Source organism: Lactuca serriola, chromosome 2 (assembly GCF_051521515.1).
Source record: "Lactuca serriola cultivar US96UC23 chromosome 2, Lser_US96UC23_V15, whole genome shotgun sequence".
NCBI classification, from domain to species: Eukaryota; Viridiplantae; Streptophyta; class Magnoliopsida; order Asterales; family Asteraceae; genus Lactuca; species Lactuca serriola.
The window spans coordinates 164,062,860-164,085,478 of NC_136409.1; the positions used below are offsets into that span (position 1 = coordinate 164,062,860).

The 22,619-nt window shown below is 39.5% G+C and overlaps 2 protein-coding genes across 3 annotated transcripts; both read right to left on the reverse strand.

The window, feature by feature from the left end:
* Positions 1-15,310: 15,310 nt before the first annotated feature.
* Positions 15,311-17,791, reverse strand: REP (Rab escort protein). The gene is made up of 9 exons (XM_079025174.1): positions 17,009-17,791; positions 16,789-16,911; positions 16,618-16,717; positions 16,504-16,542; positions 16,211-16,409; positions 16,061-16,136; positions 15,799-15,964; positions 15,639-15,719; positions 15,311-15,524 (listed from the first exon to the last, which is right to left on the reverse strand). The coding sequence occupies exons 1-9, from the start codon at positions 17,704-17,706 to the stop codon at positions 15,420-15,422; spliced, it is 1,587 nt and encodes a 528-aa protein (XP_078881300.1). The 5' UTR covers positions 17,707-17,791; the 3' UTR covers positions 15,311-15,419.
* Positions 17,792-18,782: 991 nt separating this feature from the next.
* On the reverse strand, positions 18,783-20,630 carry LOC145087253 (RNA-binding (RRM/RBD/RNP motifs) family protein). 2 transcript variants are annotated; one of them, XM_079025176.1, is made up of 2 exons: positions 20,410-20,630; positions 18,783-19,656 (listed from the first exon to the last, which is right to left on the reverse strand). In XM_079025176.1, exon 2 carries the CDS (start codon positions 19,430-19,432, stop codon positions 18,896-18,898), a length of 537 nt encoding a protein of 178 aa, XP_078881302.1. In that variant the 5' UTR covers positions 19,433-19,656; positions 20,410-20,630; the 3' UTR covers positions 18,783-18,895. The 2 variants fall into 2 exon arrangements, with proteins under 2 accessions (XP_078881302.1, XP_078881301.1); XM_079025175.1 differs by having other exon boundaries at positions 18,783-19,745.
* Between the last annotated feature and the right edge of the window lie 1,989 nt (positions 20,631-22,619).

The following is a 22,619-nucleotide window of genomic DNA, read 5'->3' on the forward strand; positions in this document are numbered from 1 at the left end:
ATATTTATATGGCTTGTGAGTATTGGTATGTTAGTGACCTGTTAGGTCGATACTCTAGCTATGAGTGAAACTCTATGATTGATGGGCAATGAGATAGATATGTTTGCTATGTGTACATGCCAGTATATGATAGTATGCGTATATGGTTAGTTACTTGTTGACTGGGTTGAGGCGGTCCTGCTTTGTGCTGAAGGCCAACACATCCTCTGAGCGATCTGGGGAGACTGTAGGCCCACGCAGCGGACCAGTCATGCCGAAGGCTCGGGATAGATTCAGATAGACTGTAGGCCCAGTAGGGCGGACCAGTCCGGCCGATGGCCCAGTATGTATGTTGTTTGATTGTTCGTATGGCTATGGTTTCTGCCAGTGTGGTATTGGTATTTTGGGGGTAGCTCACTAAGCCCTCGGGCTTACATTTTTCCGTTTATTGTTTCAGGTACTTCAGGAGAGCGAGGGAAGGCGAAGGCGTGACCGTACCGCTCTACATCCTCATGATCTATTTTGGGACACTCTGATGATAATTGAATTGGAAATGTTTTGTAAAAACAAATACTATTTGACTCTTTTCTTAGTATTAAAAGTTTAAATTTGGCGTAAATTTATGGTTGTTACAAGTTGGTATCAGAGCCTTGGTTTGAGCGAATTGGAGGAACACTCGTGTGAATCTAGTCTCAAACCGAGGAGATTTTTGGGAAATAAGTTTTAAAAATGGTTTTCAAAATAAAGGATTGAGGATGCAGAAGGTACGATCAGCCGGAGCCTGTAAGTAAGCCCCAAAATACCATACAGTTATTTGACATTCTGATATGATTAGAACAGCAAGCTAGTGCTAGGCTAGGTATTTCAGGAATCGCATGATAGATTGGCTTGATTGTGTGATACCTATTAGCCTAGGGTTCCTTGTATATGGGATTGACATCATAACTGTAGATGTTTGGTGTATGCACCACGGCTGTGGATGGTCAAGATCTTATAGCCTGAGAATGTCCGATTTGACCTTAGTGTAGGATCGGATATTCGAAAGTCTATCGGGTCCAGCACTATGTGCAGCCAGTGTACACTAGCGCTGCAGGGGATGATGGAAGTTTCATGGATATGCGAGTGGTGTGGAACTGCAGGATCAGTTACTAGTTAGGCGATGTCCCCTGTTAGTGAGGGATGAGCGCAGATTATGTTAAATACAGTTTAGGGCATTGTGGAGATACTTGGCACAAATATGGGTAGGTGTGGAAGGCAGTAGGGGGCCATACTACTGAAAGCACAGGACCCATACGCATATCAAGGAAGTCACAACCCCTAGGGTTTGAGGGTAATTGGTCTTCCGTCATTATATGATCTGTCTGAGATATTGAGTCTGTTTGCGAGTATGGTGGTGACGAGACGTGTTGCTTCGGGATCCGGATCAGGATCAGGATCTAGATCAGGGTCGGGAGACGGAGGATTGGAGGTGCCGGTGGCACCTGAGCCCGTGGTTCACATAGGGACTGAGGAGTTGGATGCCCGGATTCGAGAGATCATGCACGATGAGATTGCTGCTGTGTTCCGAGCGCAGCTGCCAGAGATGTTTGGGTCGATTAAGACCGCGATGGTCGAGTATTTTGATGAGCGGTATGCCGCCCTAGCAGAGACTGTTGCCGCTACAGCCACTTTGACTGTAACAGCTGCGGGGGTTGGAGGAAGAGGAGCCGGCAGGGCTTTCCAGTACCGTGACTTCGACAATACGAAGCCCCCGACATTTGATGGTACGCAGGATGCTATTCGGGCTATGAGGTGGTTATCTGACGTGGAGGGGTGTTTCTTCATGTGTTTGTCTCCTGCTGACCAGAAGGTCAGGTGTGCCCTGAACCTGCTGAGGCTTGGGGTGAAGGACTGGTGGAGGCTGACTACTGGGTTGTATACTGATGATCAGAGGGCTGCTATTACCTAGGAGCAGTTCCAGGATATGTTTCGCACCCGCTACGTTCCGCGCGTGGAACGGGAGCAGCTTGCTCAGGAATTTTTGACCTTGAGACAGGATGGAGAGTCTGTGATGGAGATTACCCGTATGTTCACGGAAAGGGCTATGTTTTGCCCGGAGTTTGCTTCAGAGCAGTCTCAGATGATTCGTTATCTGAGTATGCTCAAGACGGATATTCGACAGTTTGTGTCTACTCAGCGATGTGATACCCTCCTGTACCTACAGGAAGTCGCGTCGCGGCGTGAGTTGGAGATAGAGTTACAGCTGAAGGAGCAGCGCCAGGCACCGGCACAGTCTCAGTCGGCACCTAAGCGGCTTAAAACCGCTGATACACGGTCTGGGGGTCATCAGAGCCGCACTTGTGGAAAGTGTGGCAAGGCTCATTCGGGGGTTTGTCGAGCAGGAGGTGGGTGCCACCAGTGTGGCAAGGAGGGGCACTATGCCAGGGACTGTCGTCAGTCCGCCCCTCCAGCAGATATGAGGATTTGTTTCCATTGTCATCAGGTTGGTCATGTGAAGACCAACTGTCCGCAGCTTGCTGCCAAGCCGGCGCAGGGTTCCGCACCAGCTACTGTGAGGATTGGAGATGGGATGCCAGTCAAGATGGAGCCTCCGAAGGCTCAGGGTCGCGCCTTCCAGCTCACGGCCGAGGAGGCTAAGGCAGCACCGGATGTGGTTGCTGGTATGATTCTATTCTCTATTTCAGTTATTATATTTGTGCTATGCTTATTGGATGTACCTATGATCAGGTACGTTTTTAGTAAATTCCTTGCATGCTTTGGTTTTATTTGACTCGGGGGGCGAGTCATTCATTCGTATCTCAGACCTTCTCTAGAGGGTTCAGTGTGCTGATAGATGATCTTGAGTGCCCGTTGCGAGTTTCGATCGCCAACGAGCACGGAATTTCTGCTTCTTCGGTCTACCAAGGATGCAAGTTGGAGATTTTTGGAGTGTCTTTCCCGATACATTTGATTCCTATTCCTATGGGGGATGTATGCGTGATTGTGGGGATGGATTGGCTTAGCAGATTTGGCGTCATGATCGACTGTGAGGGTCAGCGGGTAGTGGTTCGAACCCCAAGTGGGGGAGAACTGGTGGTATATGGTGAGGGCACCAGGCTGGGATCAGGGTTCTGTTCGGCGGCCAGGGCTCGGCATTATATTCAGCACAGGTGTGTCGGTTATTTGGCGTATGTGGTAGATACGCGAGTTAGAGAGCAGCTCTCTGTATCAGAGGTCCCGGTGGTTAGAGAGTTTACGGATGTATTTCCAGAGGAGTTACCCGGAGTGCCTCCGGTGAGGCAGGTTGAGTTCAGGATTGATCTAGTGCCAGGTGCGGCCCCTATCGCCAAGGCGTCGTACCGTTTGGCACCGCCAGAAATGCAGGAGCTGTCATCTCAGTTGCAGGAACTACTGGGTAAGCAGTTTATTCGTCTGAGTAGCTCACCCTGGGGAGCACTGATCCTCTTCGTCAAAAAGAAGGATGGGTTGCACAGGATGTGCATTGACTATAGGGAGTTTAATAAGTTAACGGTAAAGAACCGTTATCCGCTCCCGAGGATAGATGATCTCTTCGACCAGCTGCAAGGTGTATCTTGGTTTTCCAAGATTGATTTGAGATCAGGTTACCACCAGGTCAGGGTGAGGGAGGAAGATGTGGAAAAGACCGCATTCCGAACTCGTTAGGGTCATTACGGGTTCGTGGTGATGCCGTTTGGACTCACCAACGCGCCAGCAGTGTTCATGGATCTAATGAACCGAGTCTGCAGACCGATGCTCGATCGCTCGGTCATTGTGTTTATAGATGATATCTTGGTGTATTCCAAGACCCGAGAGCAGCACGAGGAGCGCCTCAGGGAGCTGTTGGAGGTGCTACGACGAGAACGGATTTATGCCAAGTTCTCGAAGTGTGAGTTCTGGTTGCGGTAGGTTCAGTTCCTTGGACATCTCGTTAACCAAGATGGGATTTTGGTCGATCCGGCCAAGGTGGAGGCGGTCATGCAGTGGGAGGCTCCAAGATCTCCCTCAGACATCAGGAGTTTTCTGGGCTTAGCAGGGTACTATCGGAGATTCATTCGTGATTTCTCCAAAATTGTTGTACCCCTCACTCGTCTAACGAGAAAGGGGTGGACTTTCGGTAGGGCCAGGAGCAGCAGAGGGCATTTGAGACCCTCCGGCAGCAGTTATGTGAGGCGCCGGTGTTGACACTCCCCGAGGGAGTGGAGGATTTCGTGGTATATTGTGATGCGTCCATCGTAGGTTTAGGGGCAGTCCTCATGCAGAGGGGACGGGTGATAGCGTATGCATCACGGCAATTGAAGCCGCATGTGACGAGGTACCCCACGCACGATCTTGAGTTGGGAGCAGTGGTCTTCGCTCTCAAGATTTGGAGGCACTATCCGTATGGGGTCCGTTGTACCATATACATGGATCACAAGATTTTGAGGCATATTATGGATCATCCGAACCTGAATATAAGGCACCGCAGGTGGCTGGCTGTAGTCAAGGACTATGATTGTGAGATCCTTTACCATCCTAGTAAAGCGAATGTGGTCGCGGACGCTCTGAGCCGCAAGTCAGCTGGGCCTTCTACCCCAGCCAGGTGTATGAGGATAGCAGTGGATTCCCCGCTGGTGGGTTTGGTCAGAGACGCTCAGATCGAGGGTATAAAACCGGAGAACGGGAAATTGGAAAGGATTAAGGGCGAAAGCACCCGGTTTGTTCAGGATGGCCGCGGGATACTGACCCGATATGGTCGGGTTTGGCTTCCGATGACCGAAGGAGTTAGACAGACAGTGATGGAGGAGGCTCATAAGACTCATTTTTCTATTCACCCGGGGGCTACCAAGATGTACTGAGATTTGAGTTTGGGTTATTGGTGGCCTGGTATGAAGCGAGATATTGCTTGGTACATTGAGAGGTGCTTGACCTGCAGAATGGTCAAGGCCGAGCACCAAAGGCCACATGGTAAGTTGCAGCCCCTGGAGATACCCATGTGGAAATGGGAACGAATTACGATGGATTTCGTCACGAAGTTGCCGAAGACGGCAAAGGGATTCGACGCTATATGGGTCATTGTGGATCGATTGACCAAGAGTGCCCATTTCCTAGCTATTCAGGAGAGTTCGTCGGCGGAGAAGTTGGCCGACCTATACGTCCGCGAGATCGTCTCTTGCCATGGGGTTTCAGTTTCCATAGTTTCCGATCGGGATGTCCGATTTACTTCCCGTTTTTGGCAGAAGTTCCACGAGGAACTAGATACGAGACTGCATTTCAGTACAGCGTTCCATCCGCAGACTGATAGGCAAAGTGAGCAGACCATTCAGACCCTCGAAGATATGTTGAGGGCGTGCGTCATCAATTTTGGTGGGAGTTGGGATTCCCACCTACCACTTATGGAGTTTGCCTACAACAACAGCTATCATTCCAGTATCGGCGCCCCGCCTTTCGAGCTGTTGTATGGGCGGAAGTGTAGGACCCCAGTCTGTTGGGGCGAGGTTGGGCACAGGGTGATGGGTGATGGGTCAAACAGAGGTAGTTTTGCAAACTACCGAGATGATACAGCAGATTAGACAATGAATGTAGATCACTCAGAGCCGGCAGAAAAGTTATGCTGACCAGCGCCGATCTGAGCTATAATTTCAGGTGGGTGACATGGCTCTCCTGAAGGTCTCACCCTGGAAGGGTGTGAGCCGTTTCAGGAAGAGGGGAAAATTGGGTCCCCGATTCATTGGGCCGTTCAGGATTGTTGCCAGGGTTGGCAAGGTTGCTTATAGGCAAGAGCTTCCGGAGGAACTTAGCCGGATCCATAGCACATTTCATGTTTCGCAATTGCGAAAGTGCATCATGGACCAGGAGGCAGTGGTGTCATTGGACGATATCCAGGTCGACGAACGTTTGAACTATGTGGAAAGGCCTGTGGCGATTTTGGAAAGAAAGAAGAAGATTCTGCGGAACAAGGAAATACCTTTAGTAAAGGTTCAATGGGAACATCGGAAGGGATCCGAGTGGCCATGGGAGCCGGAGGCAAAGATGCGCGAGCATTATCCGACGTTGTTTATCCCAGCAGACTTTGAGGACGAAGTCTAGTTCAAGTGGGGGAGAGTTGTAACGCCCCGATTTTCAGGTAATAATTTAAATAAAAACATTTTTGGGTTTTGGCCCTACTCGACGAGTTGGTTTCCCTACTCGTCGAGTAGCAGCGGGTCGGATCGCGAATTAAGTGGCCTACTCGGCAAGTCCTTTATTGGACTCGGCGAGTAGGAGCTGGAGAGTGAAACCCTAAGTTCCAGGGTTTGCACCCCTATTTAAAGAAGCTCAAGCCTCTCTCATTTCTTTTGCAGCCCCCTTTGCATCTCTATCTTGTGTGTGTGCACCCCTTTGTGGGTTGAAGTTTGAGAAAGGATTTTTGGTGGAAAAGTTTGGTGAATCAAGTGATTTTGGCAAGGAGCTGGGAAGAGATCTGATTTCTTCTTCTGTGGACCTCTCTTGGGGAGGTAATTGTCTATTTCCCTCAGTTATTTCAGTTAGACCTCATCTTTGAAGGAGATTTAGGGTTTTTGAAAGGGGATCAAGTTGGTATGGCAATCTATGGGCTAGATCTGAAGTTGTAACTTCAGATCTGGACCCCCTTTAGATTATTTGAGCATAAAGTTCTAGCTTTAGTCGAGTGTAAGGTCCCCTTGGTCCATGAGCACCCATTAAGGGCTTGGTTTTGACATTTAGAGCTTGTAAGGAAATGCATGCACGTAAAGTTTGAAAACTTTACGTGATAAGTAGGCTTAAGGAAGCTAGATCTATAGTTTGGGGACCTTGCCATGGCTTATAGACGTCTGCATGTTAAGTTGACTGAAGGAACTCGGCGAGTCGCAAAGCCGACTCGGCGAGTCATATGAAGATATGCATTGGACCCGACGAGTTGGATGAACAACTCGTCGAGTCAGTTAAAGGAAGTCGTGAACTTGACAAGTTGGTTGAACAACTCGGCGAGTTAGATGAAGTTGGTCATGAAACTCGGCGAGTTGTATGAGTTTTAGCCAAGGACGTGTTTGCATGTATACCCGTCGAGTTGCAAGGAGGAAACTCGACGGGTGGCCTTGAGACCTGATCAGGATTTGAAGGAACTCGACGAGTCACCCCGATGACTCGGCGAGTTGGTGTGTGCTTCAAAGACTCGGCGAGCCGCCGAATGTACTCGGCGAGTTGAGGTCAACATGAACTGTTGACCTTGACCAAGGAATTTGACCTTGATCAGGGATTGACTAGTAGGTTAGGGGGTGTCTCATAAGAGTAAGAACTTATGAGTATATTGTGCTATGGTTATAGGTGGTGGAGCCGGTGGCAAGTGATCTGATAGTTGGAGTTCGCATTTCTATCGACATCTGCGAGGTGAGTTATCTTCACTATATCAATAGGGTCTACGGCACCAAGGCTGTAAAGCCCGTAGATCCGGGCTAGCCAATTTTGAGGCAATAAGTGTCGAAAACGACTTTTTGTCAAAAGATTATTTATAATAAATTGTCTTAACCAAGTTGTAGTATATGTTACAAGGTTTCCGTACATATAAAGAGCGCCGAAATCCGAGTTATAACGAAGAAGTTATGACCCGTCGAAGTTTCGCGACGGAACCGGCACGGCACAGGGAAGTGTAAATAGTGAATTTACGATAGAGCGACTTTTAGCCTTAACGATCTAAACAAAAGTCATAGAAAATGTTAAACTAAGAGTGTCCATAAAAATAACGCCCAAATCTGACTTCGTATGAGGAAGTTATGATTTTTCTAAGATTTAGCATAGCAGTGCACAGCCCGAAAATTCGAATTTTAGATCGGTCGATTTTCAGCCAAAATAATCTAAACGAGAAATGAAGATATCGTTAATAGGAGTTAAACTATAAAAAGACAGTAAAAACGGAGCTCGTATGCGAAAATTATGGACGAAGCTTAGTCGCTACTCTTCGAGCGCGATAAATTCGATACAGTTTTATAAATCCGAGATAGAATGAGAATTAGCCAACGGGGTCTAAATGAAAGTTGTAGTACTCGTAAATACCAACACGTGGATATAAATAAAGTCAGAAACGGAGCTCGTATGCGAAAGATATGGACGAAGCTTATTCGCCACTCTTCGAGCGCGATAAATACGATACAGTTTTTGTAAATCTGAGATAGAAGGAGAATTAGCCAACGAGGTCTAAATGAAAGTTGTATTCCTCGTAAATACCAACGTGTGGATATAAAGAACGTAGAAAACGGAGCTCGTACGCAGAAGATACGGACGAAACTTAGCGGCTACTTTACTATAAAATCCCTATAAATAAAGGGTGAACCCTTCATTATTTCTTCACACCATAAGCATTGCTTTCTCTCTCTAACCTCCCTAAACCCCTCCCTAGTCTAGGGAACCTCCCTAGCACGAGAAGAAAGCCCCGGAGCGCCCGACAGCTCCGAGAAGAAAAGCTTTCGGCTCGGAAACGCTGCTCCAGCGAAGGCCGGTTTTTAATAAAAACCCGCTGTAAGTGAGCTACGCCTATACTATATTTAATATAGCTTTTATTTAATTATAGTAACATTATTAGGACCTTAAAATAATTATTTGGGCTATTATTATGAGTTATATTGAGTGTTATTTAACGCTTATATAATAGTAATAATAGTTAGACTATTAATTAGTCTCGACGAATAATAGACTAAACTCTACTGGTAATAATATTAGGTTTCGTCGAAGGAAATTATTTTTTTTAGGAAGCGAAGCGTTGTCTGAGTTCAAAATCACCACATTTTCAAGTGAGTGCATAGTTACTTTCATCTTACACAAAGATATGAAGTATTTTATATAAATTACGTGCTATGTGTGCATATTATCTGAGTACTTGTTGTCTATGCTAAATGAACGATTGTATACATGTTTTAAATGATTTAAACTGTATATGTATTTTATATCTACAATAATGTTGGGATAAAACATGGGTAGATGTAATAGATGGAATATGAGTTAGATGATGAGTTGAGATGTGTGATAGACCATGATGTGTTTGAAACGAACTAGTTTTAATCCTACTAACTTAAACACAAAGACAAACACACGAAAGGCAGTGTACCTATCGATTAGCAGTTTAGTTCAGGTAAGTAGGGTATCGAACACAGGGAACGGTAAACAATTAAAATAAATGCTAATATTATCTAATTAAAACAATTAATAAAAGTAGGGGTTTCTCTAGTTTTGCAAGACTAGAAACTTAAACAATCAATTAACACTTAAACAAAGACAATTAACAACTAAGAAGAACAAGAAAAGACAACTAGATTCAATGATAAAAGAGACTTTTGTTCAGATTCGATTCACTTATTCTTATGGTTGATTTCGTGGCAAGTGCAATGGATTAATATGTCAATGGTTACCGATTCCTAATGTGATTGGGTTCATGTTCATTATTACCAATCCTTTAGTAGACAAGTTAATTCAAACAATGGCTAGTTGATTAAACTAACAAGTTTCCTAGTGTTTAGTTCGTATCAAGCAAGACTTATAATAATAGTTAATCAAATTTGTTCAATTCAATCAACTCATGTATAGATGTTCATCACACATGCTCACACATTGATTTACATATTTTATAGTTAACCCTGGTTTCATATTCACTATTCCTAGGCATACAATCTTATATTCATAAAACTATATGAATCAAGTAATCAAGAAGATATTCATACAACTCAATCACTTATTTGTTAACTAAAAACATTTATCATCAATACATAAGGATCTTTAATAAGCTTAACAAGATGAATAACCAAATTAATATCAATTCAACCACTCAATCAAACCATATTCATAAGATTATCTCATCCAAACAGAAGTAAAAAGCTTTTAGCTCTTATCTAAAGCAAGTAATAACCTAAAATCAAAATCTACTGATTCAAACATGTTTCAAAACAAAGATTAAGAAAAGAAGAATGATTATTTGCCTTTGATTCTCTTCTAAATTGTCTCTTATGTTGCAATCTCGAAAATAGCAGCTCCAAGAACCCTTCTGGTCTTCAAAAGTCGCAGCTAGCCTCCACAAAAAGTTAGGGTTCGAATGAGAAGAGTTTCTATATATAAATTCTGAAAACAGCATCAACTCGACGAGTTTTCACCAAAAACCCATCGAGTTTTTTCGATAATCCGCATATACAGCGTGTACGGCAAGGCATCTTCGAATCTGGAACATTCTAACCAACTCGTCGAGTTTCTTTTGGAATCAACATTTTCTCAAAACACGAAAGTCGTCCGAAATTGTGTCTAGTTTTCATAACATTTTGAATCTCGTCAATCGGAGTTATGGTTCATAAGATATGGCCAAAACACTGATGAGGGGTCAAGCTGTCCAGCAACATCCTTCTTTCTTCAAAATCCAAGATCCAAGCTTCCAATCACTCAATCTTCTTCCTTTCTCACCCGAGCACGCCTTTTATTGCTGAAATTGAAATATTAAGCTAATTAAGTATCTTTTTTTCATAAAATGATATAAAATCAACAATAATTAATAAGATAATGAATGATTTGTATGACTAAATAAGCCCATATCAGACCACGAGGTGAGGGTGAGAGGTGGACGATGTGAGAAGCTTTTTCCCAAATGATGGCCCTGTCATTCAGCAGAGTATGGATGACAACCACGGACTATTCTAGACAGTCCAGTGGAACACTAGCAGGCTCGCAACTTGTAGGTGTTGTGAACGATGTGTTCACTCGGTGTACTCTAAAACCTTGGTGATCATGCAGACTTGATACCTAAACCTTGGTGATCATGCAGATTTGATGCCTAAACTCTGGCGACTATGCAAACTTAGTGCCTAAACCCTGGCAACTATGCAGACTTAGTGCCTAAGCTCTGGCGACTATGTAGACTTAGTGTCCGTTGTGTAGATCGTGGCAACGATGGACTTCGTGCTGATTCCTTAGGATGATTCTTAGGAATAAATGAACGAGGAATAGCTGATTCTTAGGGTAGATTCTTAAGAATAAAGAAGATAATTGGGATGGGTAATTGGGTTGATTGTTTAATTGTTTAAACATAATAATTATATTATTGTGGGTTGAAAACCCTATGTACTCACCAGGTTTCCCAACCTGACCCACTCAGTTTATTTATATCACAGGTGTTGAGATGAAGTCGCATTACACTGAGAGACTTAAAAGAGATATAGATCACTAGTGATAATGAATGTAAGTTCTATTTATGCTTATGTTTCTGTATTGACGATGACATCCCAAATATTTTAAAATGAACAAAAATAGTTTTCTTCGGAAACGCTTTGATAATGTATTTATCATGTTTTACTGGGAACAAATTCCGCAACATTTTTATTAAAAGAGGTACTCTGATTTTTATAAAGCATAAACATAATCAATCTTTTCTGGCTGTGAAAATGGGGATGTCACAAAGGCTGGCCCTTTATGGTTTACATCTTGGGTTAGGATGGTTGCGTTGATATTGCCATGTTAGATTTCATCCTGGTTTAGGATGGGTGTTATGTTATTGTTTTGCTAGAATTTATCCTGCTTAGGATGGTTGTTACACTAGAGATCAGTAGTTACGGTATGCTGCATAAGATTTTGATCTGTTGGATTGGAATCAGGATAGATAGTATGTTATATTTATATGGCGTGTGAGTATTGGTATGTTAGTGACCTGTTAGGTCGATACTCTAGCTATGAGTGAAACTCTATGATTGATGGGCAATGAGATAGATATGTTTGCTATCTGTACATGCCAGTATATGATAGTATGCGTATATGGTTAGTTACTTGTTGGTTGGGTTGAGGTGGTCCTGCTTTGTGCTGAAGGCCAACACATCCTCTGAGCGGTCCGGGGAGACTGTAGGCCCACGCGGCGGACCAGTCATGCCGAAGGCTCGGGATAGATTCAGATAGACTGTAGGCCCAGTAGGGCGGACCAGTCCGGCCGATGGCCCAGTATGTATGTTGTTTGAATTTTCGTATGGCTGTGGTTTCTGTCAGTGTGGTATTGGTATTTTGGGGGTAGCTCACTAAGCCCTCGGGCTTACAGTTTTCAGTTTATTGTTTCAGGTACTTCATGAGAGCGAGGGAAGGCGAAGGCGTGACCGTACCGCTCTACATCTTCATGATCTATTTTGGGACACTCTGATGATAATTGAATTGGAAATGTTTTGTAAAAACAAATACTATTTGACTCTTTTGTTAGTATTAAAAGTTTAAATTTGGTGTAAATTTATGGCTGTCAAATTTCAGTTTTTTCCAACACGTTTTGAAGGTTTTTAGTAGGGTTGCAAACGAGTCGAGTCGAGCTTGAGCCTGACTAGGCTTGGGCTCGGCTCGTTTAAATATTTATAGGCTCGAGCTCGAGCTCAGCTCGTTTCGAGCCTTGTGGTACAAAGCTCGAGATCGGCTTGTTAAGAATTGTATAGGCTCGGGCTTGGTTTAGGCTCGGCTCGTATATGGTATACTCTAATTTCCTAAAATGGTATTTATTAAATTATTATTTATTTTAATATATAAAAATAAAAATAAATTTTTTATTATATATATGTAGGCTCGTTTAGGCTCGCGAGCTTAATCGAGCCAAGTAACAGAGGCTCGAGCTCGAGGTCGTTTAATAAACAAGCCTAATATTAAGCTCGAGCTTGGCTCGGGCTCGTTTAAAATCGATCTCGAATCGAGCTTTTAACGATTCGATCTCAAGTAGCTCACTGGTAGCTTGGCTCATTTGCACCTCTAGTTTTTAGCAATATTTATCCATCCCTATTCGGTTCTCTACTTAATTAGGTATTGGTAAATGGGAAGACATGTTTTATCAACAAATTTTAATGGCACAAATAAAATATGCTTTACTATTCAAAGATTCAGTAAGTAATATACTAGATGGGATCACGTTGCTATTGATCAACGTACCTAGATGGTATTATATAAAAAATATTGGGGTTTTTTTATAAAAACTTCTAAAATTATAAGTCCAACAAAAAAACAACAACATGATTTTCTAAATTGATACGAAATCCTAAAGTTGATGAGGTCAAAAGTGAGAAGAATCATCCGACAGCAAAAGACGGAGACTTGCATAGTGGATTAAATATTGCTAAATAGGAAGGAATTGGTTGCAAACACTTCGAGGATTATACCTTTTGTGTTCGTTCATATGCCTAGCATACAAGTAAAAGATAAATTGGAAATTAGTTAAAAAATTAGAGAAGCATAAATTTTTATAATCAAGTCATATTTGTTTATGCCTCTGATGATGATATAGGTACTCCATTAGTATTTGATATAGGTACTCCATTAGTATTTGTCAACCCAGGCCACCATCATACTACTCCATTAGTTTTTGTCAGCCCATGCCACCATCATGCCATCTGTTTACTTGAAATTGTTGAATACTTTGCCTCGAATGGAGTTGCTAATGTTGATGTTCTAAGCAAACCACTTCCTGCTTCATGCTATTACCAGTCTTTCCGTTTCATGGCTTCTGTTTTCTCCAGATCGAAAAGTCATCAAATGGGAGTGTGTTGAAAAATATATGTTTATAGAAGATATTAGTTTTTCCATGGAGATATGGTCAAGCAGGTCGTTTGAATTTTGTTGATTGAATCAAATTTGACTGAGTCACACCTAACTTCTTATCACACAAAGTAAGAGGCATATTAGAGGCTAGCAAAGACCAATTCAAACCCAACTAATTGTCGTATCAAATGGTTTGAATATGACCGTTTCAGACTAAGCATCTTACTAAACACAGTAAGAAGCATATCAAACAACCCCTAAGTTAAAAAAAACTAAGACATGATTAAACAAAAGTAAGCACCTTAAGTTGTGGCTCGGTTTGAGTGACATACCAAATCCAGTTAACCCTTTTTGGAAAGAAAAAAAAACTCATAAGAGACTATATGAATTCCATAAACCATGTCATAAATCCTCCACATAAAAGAAGGGAACAGGACAGTTGTTGCATGAAGGGGAAACGTAAGTGGTGCGAGATGAATAGAAACGATATATTCATCCGTAAATGTAAGGCTAATCAAATTTACTGATCATTATTTGATTTATTTCTTATAAGTCGCTATAGCACAATTCAAATATAACCTTCTAGCAGCTCGGCTCTTCTAACCCACAAGTCCGAGGTTCAAGTTCTGGCAGCGGCATCAATTACTTTTTAACTATATATTTCTTGTATATCATTTTCTTTCTTATTTTGTGAATAATAAATTATAATGTAAACTATTTTTCAATAATTAATATGTTAGATTGTATTTAAAGTATATATTAGAAATAGCGTATGTACCCCGGTATAGTATAAATTTTCAACACATCAATTTATTTTATTTTTTATAGAAAACTTAATACCTTAATTATCCATGACGTTTTAGATAAATACCAGTTATATTATTTTAGTTTAATTTTAATAATACTATCTGTTTCAAACAAAGTTCAATACAAAACACATAAATTTATTAATCTATGTATCACCCAAAAAAACACGTTGTACTTATTAAAATGAGCAAAAATATACAAAACTTTTGCTAATAGATAATGTTTCTCCTTACTCCATGTGATTTAAATCACATGTAACAATAAGTTTGGATTATTATGACATTTTTCTTAGTGAAGGACAAAAACAATGTGCTATACTCTTGTATGTTTATAACATCTCTTGAGATTAATTACAATTTGTCAAGCAATTGAGTAAAGACAACTCATCAAATGAAATTTAACAACAAATACACGACATCTGTACCCCCAAAAAAAACGTCAATTTACTGATCGTTGGTTAAAATGAAAAACGTTGTTTCCGCTTTATAACTTTTAGTGGATATATATAATTATGGACGAGTGTTATCAACATACGCCGTTGTAGCACAATCAGCTGAAAGATTTCATCTTTACAGCTCCTCTAACACAGGAGCTCCAGGTTCGAGTCCTGGCAACGGCACCAATATTTTTAATTGATGTTCTATTTTTTTCACTCTTTTTCGCTGAATGCTCAATGAGTCTGTATCAAGTTTTTTTCTTTTATATTTGTGTTTTAAGGTTACTCGAAACAATTATATTATCGCATTGATTATCTACTTTTGAATATAACGATTGAGAAGGTCATATCACTACATAATATACATGTCAAATGACTTTTTAAGTTTGAGTTAATATCTCAAAGAAATTATATTTTGACTAAACAACTATATTTCACCTGCTACAATCTTTAAGCATCCTGAAATTAAATTTTGATTTACATTTTGCCAACAGATTTTAAAATTTAACATTACAAAATCTTTTACTTGAACACAAATCCAACCACAAGAAAAATAAAATTATCAACTGTGATACAATACAACATATAAAATTTAACATGACAAAAACAATTTCATTCCTTTTGGTACTCAAAATCACATCTATATTTTGTATCTACTTTTCCAACATTTCATAAAAGAACAAAAAAAAAAAAATCATGGCTAGGAATCTAGAACAACTTCACTATCATCTTCTAGTTTATCAGATGAGTCTGTGTTTGATGTCTCTGGGAAGAATTCATCATCAGGATACAACTTCTTAAACAGCTGTTACATTTATATATGCCACAAATATACAACCCCAGTGAGAAAAATTAAAAATTTCTAGCTTATTTAATTTCCATATCATATTTTCTGAAAATAAAAATAAGATGAAGATACCTTTGAAGTTGCATCAAGAATATCATTGTAGTTTAAATTTCCATCTGGAGTAGGTGTCATAACAACAGGTCCCACTGAACCCTAAAATCAAAACAAAACAAACCTTCAAACAACTGCATAACAATTAACAATATAAAAATAACAAGAAAATTAAACACACCTCGATTAAATCTTGGATATACAATGCACTCCAAAGCAAAGTGGGCTTCAACTCTTTACTTTCAGTTTCATCAGAGTGTAATGAGAAAAGGTCATCAATGGCTGCTTGTAGAGACTTTTTTCCTTCAATGGCACTATCACATACAACTGAAATGTAGAAAACAAACCTAAAAAAGGTAAAAAAAAAAAATGAAGTAAGATAAAGCCATCTGTCAATAATAGAAATAATAAAATTGTAAATTTTTATTAAAAAAAAAACTTACTTCCCAGAAGGAGAAACAGCTAAACTGCTCCCGAGCTGGAGAACTCGGATTGAAGTAGCCTGATCAGGGTATAGAGCTAAAGAGAGAGAATTAATCTTATTCAAATTGAATCTTGAAATTTTCAAAAATAAAAAAGAAGAGAGATCATACATCTAGGAGGATATATAACCAGACAACTGGATATATCAGGTTTTAAAGCACTATTTGTGATGCATATTCCTCTGGCCAATTTAGAAACATTTGAAGGAGAATTTGAAGATGTTATGGTGAAAGATGGATCCATTACTAGTTTATCACTGGTTAATTCCTGCCCAGATACCAATTTCACACCTTTATAATTCCCATTATCCTGCAAATTCCATCAGTCAAATGTTATAATATAAATCAGCAATTTGAGTTTTGCATGATGATGAAAATTTTGAATTCTTGTATAGAGTAGAAACCTTGTTCAGAAGTACAGATTTCACTGGCATTCTCAAAACCTGTAATATAAACAGAAGTTGAGTCAAAATCTGTAGAATGAAGAAAGTTCAGTGAGCAAAGATTAAAGAAATTACATAAAGACACCCTTTTACAGCAGCACGTCTGCAAAACGCTTGTGGCAATTCTCCTTGGCCATAGATGGGGTAAATCAATGCTCCAAGTGCATTAGGAAACCTAAATAGCCATATAATAATACATCATATGTTGATGAATTAAATGATACAACAAGCAGAGTGAGAAGAAACCTTCCAACTGATGAGTGGTAAAGGGCTAAACGGTCTATCCCATCTTTTGTCTTGAGAATATCTTTACAGGATTCTCCAGCATCTTGATCATAATCAACCATGGCTATGGCATAGAGGATGATCCTATAAAGAAAAAGAGAAGGAAGTAATCGAATTAACTTGGTATAGTTTAAGGAAAATGCTGTCATGGATCACCAAGATAGAGGGAGAGACGCATTACGATTTTATTTTTGGAGGCAACTTCATCTTGTCCATGAACACGACAAGTGGGCTTTCTAAATCTTCATCCGAAATGATCTTCTCATCATCAACAGCAACGTCAACAGATTTAACAGCTTCAAGATGCCCCTGCACCAGCTTAAAGAAACTATTCAACTGATTCTTCTCACTGTACTTCATTGTTTTATCCTTGAATACAGCACTCTTTGAATCTGGCACATTCATTAGGTTACCATTTCCATCACCTATGTAGCTCGCATCAATATTCTTAAACTCAACATACTGATTAGCAGATGACTTGAGCAGTAAGTTCACAGCGCTGTCAGCACAGAACAAAACCCTAGGTCCTGCCAAGTCCAAATTGAACTTCCTGGAATGTTCTTCGAGAGAATCATCGTAAGAAGAGATCTCGACATCAGAGTAGAGGGGGCGGGGGTTAACATCGAGAGTCTCGGTGTCATCCGATTGGGGGGGATTGGTTTTAGGGATTTCGGAGTGGGAGCGGAGGAAGGATGTGAGGTCTTGGAGACTAAGGGAAGAGTAGTGGGAGCCGTAGAAGGGGTTATGATCAAGATGGAGTACAGTTTTTCCGGCTGCGGAGGCTGCGGCGGCGATGATGGATTCAGGTAGGCCGGTGCCGACGACGATGAGATCAAAGTTTGTTGGGTCGATCGGGGGGTAGGATTCCGTCTCCGCCATTAACGATTCTTTCTCGGCGGCTATCGCTGGCCGACCACTTCAGTTTCTTATTTTCAGTCAAAATCGGGTCAAACGATCTTTCATCTTTGAGTGAATTGCTAGAAATTACCCCTTTTTACAATTACATATCAAGATTTTGTTTTTTATTTTTTTATTTTTTATTTTAGAGGTTCGGACATATGTATTAGACTTGAAAAAACAAAATATATATTAATATTGGTATTTTGTTTTAATTGGATTATTTGAATACATGGTTATTAAAGATTTTGATCTTGATTTTAAAAATCTAAAAAAAATAAATAAATAATAAAAATAAAAATAAAAAAACTTCATCACATTTGGGCCCGATTTTGATGCAAAATATCTTACAGCGGCCAATTCCACTTTTTAATAATTAGTCTTATAAACCCTACAAGTTTCCTTATTTATGATAAAAAAATCCGATAAATAACTTAAAAATATTCAATCAGCATGAAATTGACCATGAAATATTCATCCATTCAGGTATTCAACTCAAAATTACGCATTAAAAATCATAAGAAACCTCATACAGCATTGTCATCTTGTGTAGTCGTATACAATCACAAAGACTTTGGTTTCTTTTTTTTATTTAAAATACGTTCTATTATTATGAGATCTCTTTAAAAAGTTAAAATTAATTTTATCAATTCAATATCTTAATCAACATCAAGTTATAACAAATACCAGAAAACAAAACTTTACAACCAAATTTTATTGATTCGATATCTTATTCTTTGTTATAAATACATTTTATCTGTAGTCCATCTTTCGACCAACCTTGCTTTGCACGTATATGCTTTGCGCATATTACAAAATTGTAATTTTATTTCTTACTATCACACTAATATGCTATATAAAATCTACATACTTTTAACAATATCATTCAAATACATATAAAAAAAAAACTTTTACTTTTAACACAACCATGTTTTAATTTCATCATACAACACATCACCACACGATCCATGTGAAACAAAACATCAACACAAAACAAAACAAAAACATTTCAGCAAACCATAATATCCATCGCCCAATAACTAAAACAAATCTACCAATTACCAAAATACACCCACAATATATAACCAAATCATCAATATCCAACAAACATCATCAAAAAAAACCTAAAAAAAAAAAAAAAAAAAAAAAAACACAATCTTTTCACTAATTATTACTGCCTTGACCTAGACTCAGCTCTTCTAGCTTCATCATGAGTAGAAGGAAACAACTCGACATATCTTGACCCAATCATCTTCTTATCTTTAACCATAACAGCTTCCTTAGCTTCCTCAATTGTCTCAAATTCCACGTAAGCTTCCCCTGTCGCCTTCCCATCTGGCCTACACGCAATAAACACTTTCCCTTCCACAACCTTAAAATCCTTAAAAAACTCAAAAATCTCAGATTTCTTCACAGAAAACGGCAGCCCTCTTAACTTCAATATCTCAGTATACTCCATTTCATCCTTCATCTTATCTTGAAGAAACCTCTTAGAAGACCTCTGTGGTGGTGGTGGTGAGCTTCCATGGCCATAGTAATCATCATAACCATAACCACCACCACCTCCACCTCCACCACCGCCGCCACCTTCATATCTCACCTCACTAGCCACCGCATTGTAGTAATCCTGTTTCTTGCATTTAAAAACCTCCACGTATCGCCGCCCCATGTTCTGGCGGTCTTTCTGTAAGGCCATCTCAGCCTGCATGGGGCGGCTGAACACCACAAAAGCCTCGCCGGAAAACCGGCCGGATTTGTTGACCAACAGCACGTCGAGGATTTCGAGGCCGGAAAAGAACTTGAAGATGTCGGTGTCTGTGCAGTTGAATGGGAGGCCTCTCAGGCGGACCACTGGAAAAGATGAAGGGTGAAAGGTGGTGGTGGTGTAGTTGTATGGGTGGTGGTGGTGGTTGTAGGCGGTGGAACTGGAAACTGCAAAGTAGGGATTGGATTCCATGATTCTTGGTCTTTTTGAGCCGATTTCGTATGCATCTGATAACCCCCCGCTCCCATACATTGCCCTTCAATTATTCATACCCAAAGAGAAAAGAAAAAACATTCCCCACTTAATAAAACCATACCCGACCCATGTTTCTTTTCCTATTTTACTACTTTTTTCTTTATTAATTCTCATAAGTTTAACCCTCTAATAATATCAAATTCTCATACGTTATATCATTCCATCATGTTGAATTTGTTTGTTGTAGATTAAAACTTATAATTCTATTCTATTGTTAAGTGCAAGAACCAGAAACAGCCAGCAATTCAAACTTATGAACTGGTAAAAAAGAATATACAGGAGCGGAGAGTCGCTGTTAAATCTACATTTTTAATTTGTTAATCGAATTGAATTGAAAAGAAAGAGAAAGAGTGGCATGTGGAAAGAATTGATAAAGATTAATCCCCAAATCTGATCAGCATGAATACTCAAAAATGGAAAAATCATGATTAATCCCCAAATTTATCACCTCTATTTTCAATTTTTATGGTGAATTTCATTTCTATGGAAACGCCAATTGAACAATCCAATTCACCCGGATTCAGATACCCGGATAACAAGGATATTGAAACGGAAAAACCCATGATATTCATTGAAAGAAACTTAACACATGCGCAAGCCACTAAGCTGAAACTGATTCATATAACAAAAAAAAAGGATAAAAATTTATTGTTGAGAGAACTTACCCCCTCGATCCGTACATGCTTTTGCCTCCCAAAGGATTCTGACACAAAGCTCTAACTGAATAACAGAAGGATAGAAAATGAATCGAACTTAATTGGCAGATGTATTGTCGACGATGAAATTGAAAACCCTAGCTAGGGTTGGAAACGACTAACGGAAGTTTGACTCTGATATACGATGGTCTATTGTCTCCCCTTGGTTTGGTTAATGGTTCGCATTTTTCTTTTATATATATATATATATATATATATATATATATATATATATATATATATATATATATATATATATATATATATATATATATATATATATATATATTTTTGACAAAATTGCAAAAATGGTCATATGTTATGCATTTTTTAGGGGTTTTAGTCTGAACCACGATTTTTTTGGATTAGTGATCATTTTGAGTTAGTTTCGTTGCATTTATGATTCCTCTGAATAGTGAAATGACTATAATACCCTTGGGGTATTTATTTTTCATTTTTCTTTCATTTCTTTTTAAATCTAATACTAATTTATTTAATAATTAAAAAAATAAAAAGGGTCTCTCTCTCTCTCTCTCTCTCTCTCTCTCTCTCTCTCTCTCTCTCTCTCTCTCTCTCTCCCGAACACTAGAACTATGTGACTTGAGCTTCTTCAATTTCTTCGTTTCATAAATCCTACAACTATTATAGCAGTATAAGAAATTAAAGAATTCATTCGCTCAAAACATGTCCAAGATCTTCTAATTCCCACAAATCTTAAACCTAATTTTGATCCATGACAAATCCTAAATCTCAACTTCAAACACATTTATCTCCATCATCGTTATCATCGTCTTCTTTGTGAAGGTTTACCCCTCCAAAACCCTTAAAATTCCTATCAAAACCCTTTATTCAAACGTCTTCATCCTCATCATTTGATGTTTATTGTTTCACCGTAGGTAAGGGTGAGGCGGTGAGCTTTTCATGTTCAGTAGAATCCATGTATTCATGGGTAATAGTTCTCCGACATCGTCACAAGTGGAGATGGCTCATCTGCTTCACACCCACACCGACGTCTGTAACCTAGGAAGAATATATGGATAAAGTCAAGATAGAAACACAAGGAGTTGAAGAGACCAAGAAGATAGATCAAATCTTCTATGGGGGATTACTAGTTCCTCTTCTCTTCCGACTCGATTTCTTCTTTTATCATTGTTATTCCTATTTCTCAACTTAATTTCATCGATTATCGTCGACACACCAACAACATACGATTGGAGTGCGATTTTCCTGTTGGCCTTTTTATGGAAGGCATCACATGCTACGATCTGAACAAAAAGAGTGGAGAGTTCAACGCTTAAATGAAAGAGGAGTGTTCTTTTAAAATTCAGGGCTACAGTCTCAAGTACAAGTCAACGATTAATGGCATGATAGAGAAAGGTAAAGTGAAGAATCTAAAGTACAAGTCAACGATTAGTGGTGTGACAGAGAGGTGGATACTTTTATGGAATCACCACGTGTGGTTGTGTAGATTTGATTGTAATGATATGGTTTCGGTTTCAAACAATTTTTTGATGTCTTCCTATTGATATGATTTTGCTCAATGGTCATGTCTTCGTATTGATCTAGATTTGATTGTAATGAATCCCTTCCTTGTGAATAATTTGTTGAAACATTTCAAGTATACTCATATGGATTTATTCATCTTATGTAAGATGGAGTTATTCATTAATGGGGAATGAGGTGAAGATATATATAGTAAAACAGAGAGAAAGTTAGAGAATGGTGGTGCAGGTAAGGAAGAAGAAGAAGAAGGGTTGGGGAAGTGGGTTTTTTTCAGAGAGAGAGAGAGAGAGAGAGAGACCCTTTTTATTTTTTTAATTATTAAAATAAATAAATTAGTATTAGATTTAAAAAGAAATGAAAGAAAAATGAAAAATAAATACCCCAAGGGTATTACAGTCATTTCACTATTCAGAGGGACAAAAAATGCAACAAAACTAGCTCAAAAGGACCACCAATCCAAAAAAAGTCGTGGTTAAAACTAAAATCCCCAAAAAATACATACCACAGGGACTATTTTTGCAATTTTCTCTATTTTTTGGATACATGAACGATGAGGCTCCCTTTTCATTTTGCATCAAAATGGACCGTTAATTATTAGTATTATTTTTTTTAGATATTACAGAAATGGTCATTCCGACACATGACGTCAAAAAAACTGTCGTTAAATTGTTGTAAAA

Coding starts and splice junctions, on each gene's coding strand:
- REP (XM_079025174.1), bottom strand. CDS start 17,706: ATGGCGGAGACGGAATCCTACCCCCCGATCGACCCAACAAACTTTGAT. Junction 16,718..16,788: donor TACCACTCATCAGTTGGAAG/GTTTCTTCTCAC, acceptor ATGGCTATTTAG/GTTTCCTAATGCACTTGGAG. Junction 16,543..16,617: donor CTGTAAAAGGGTGTCTTTAT/GTAATTTCTTTA, acceptor TTTATATTACAG/GTTTTGAGAATGCCAGTGAA.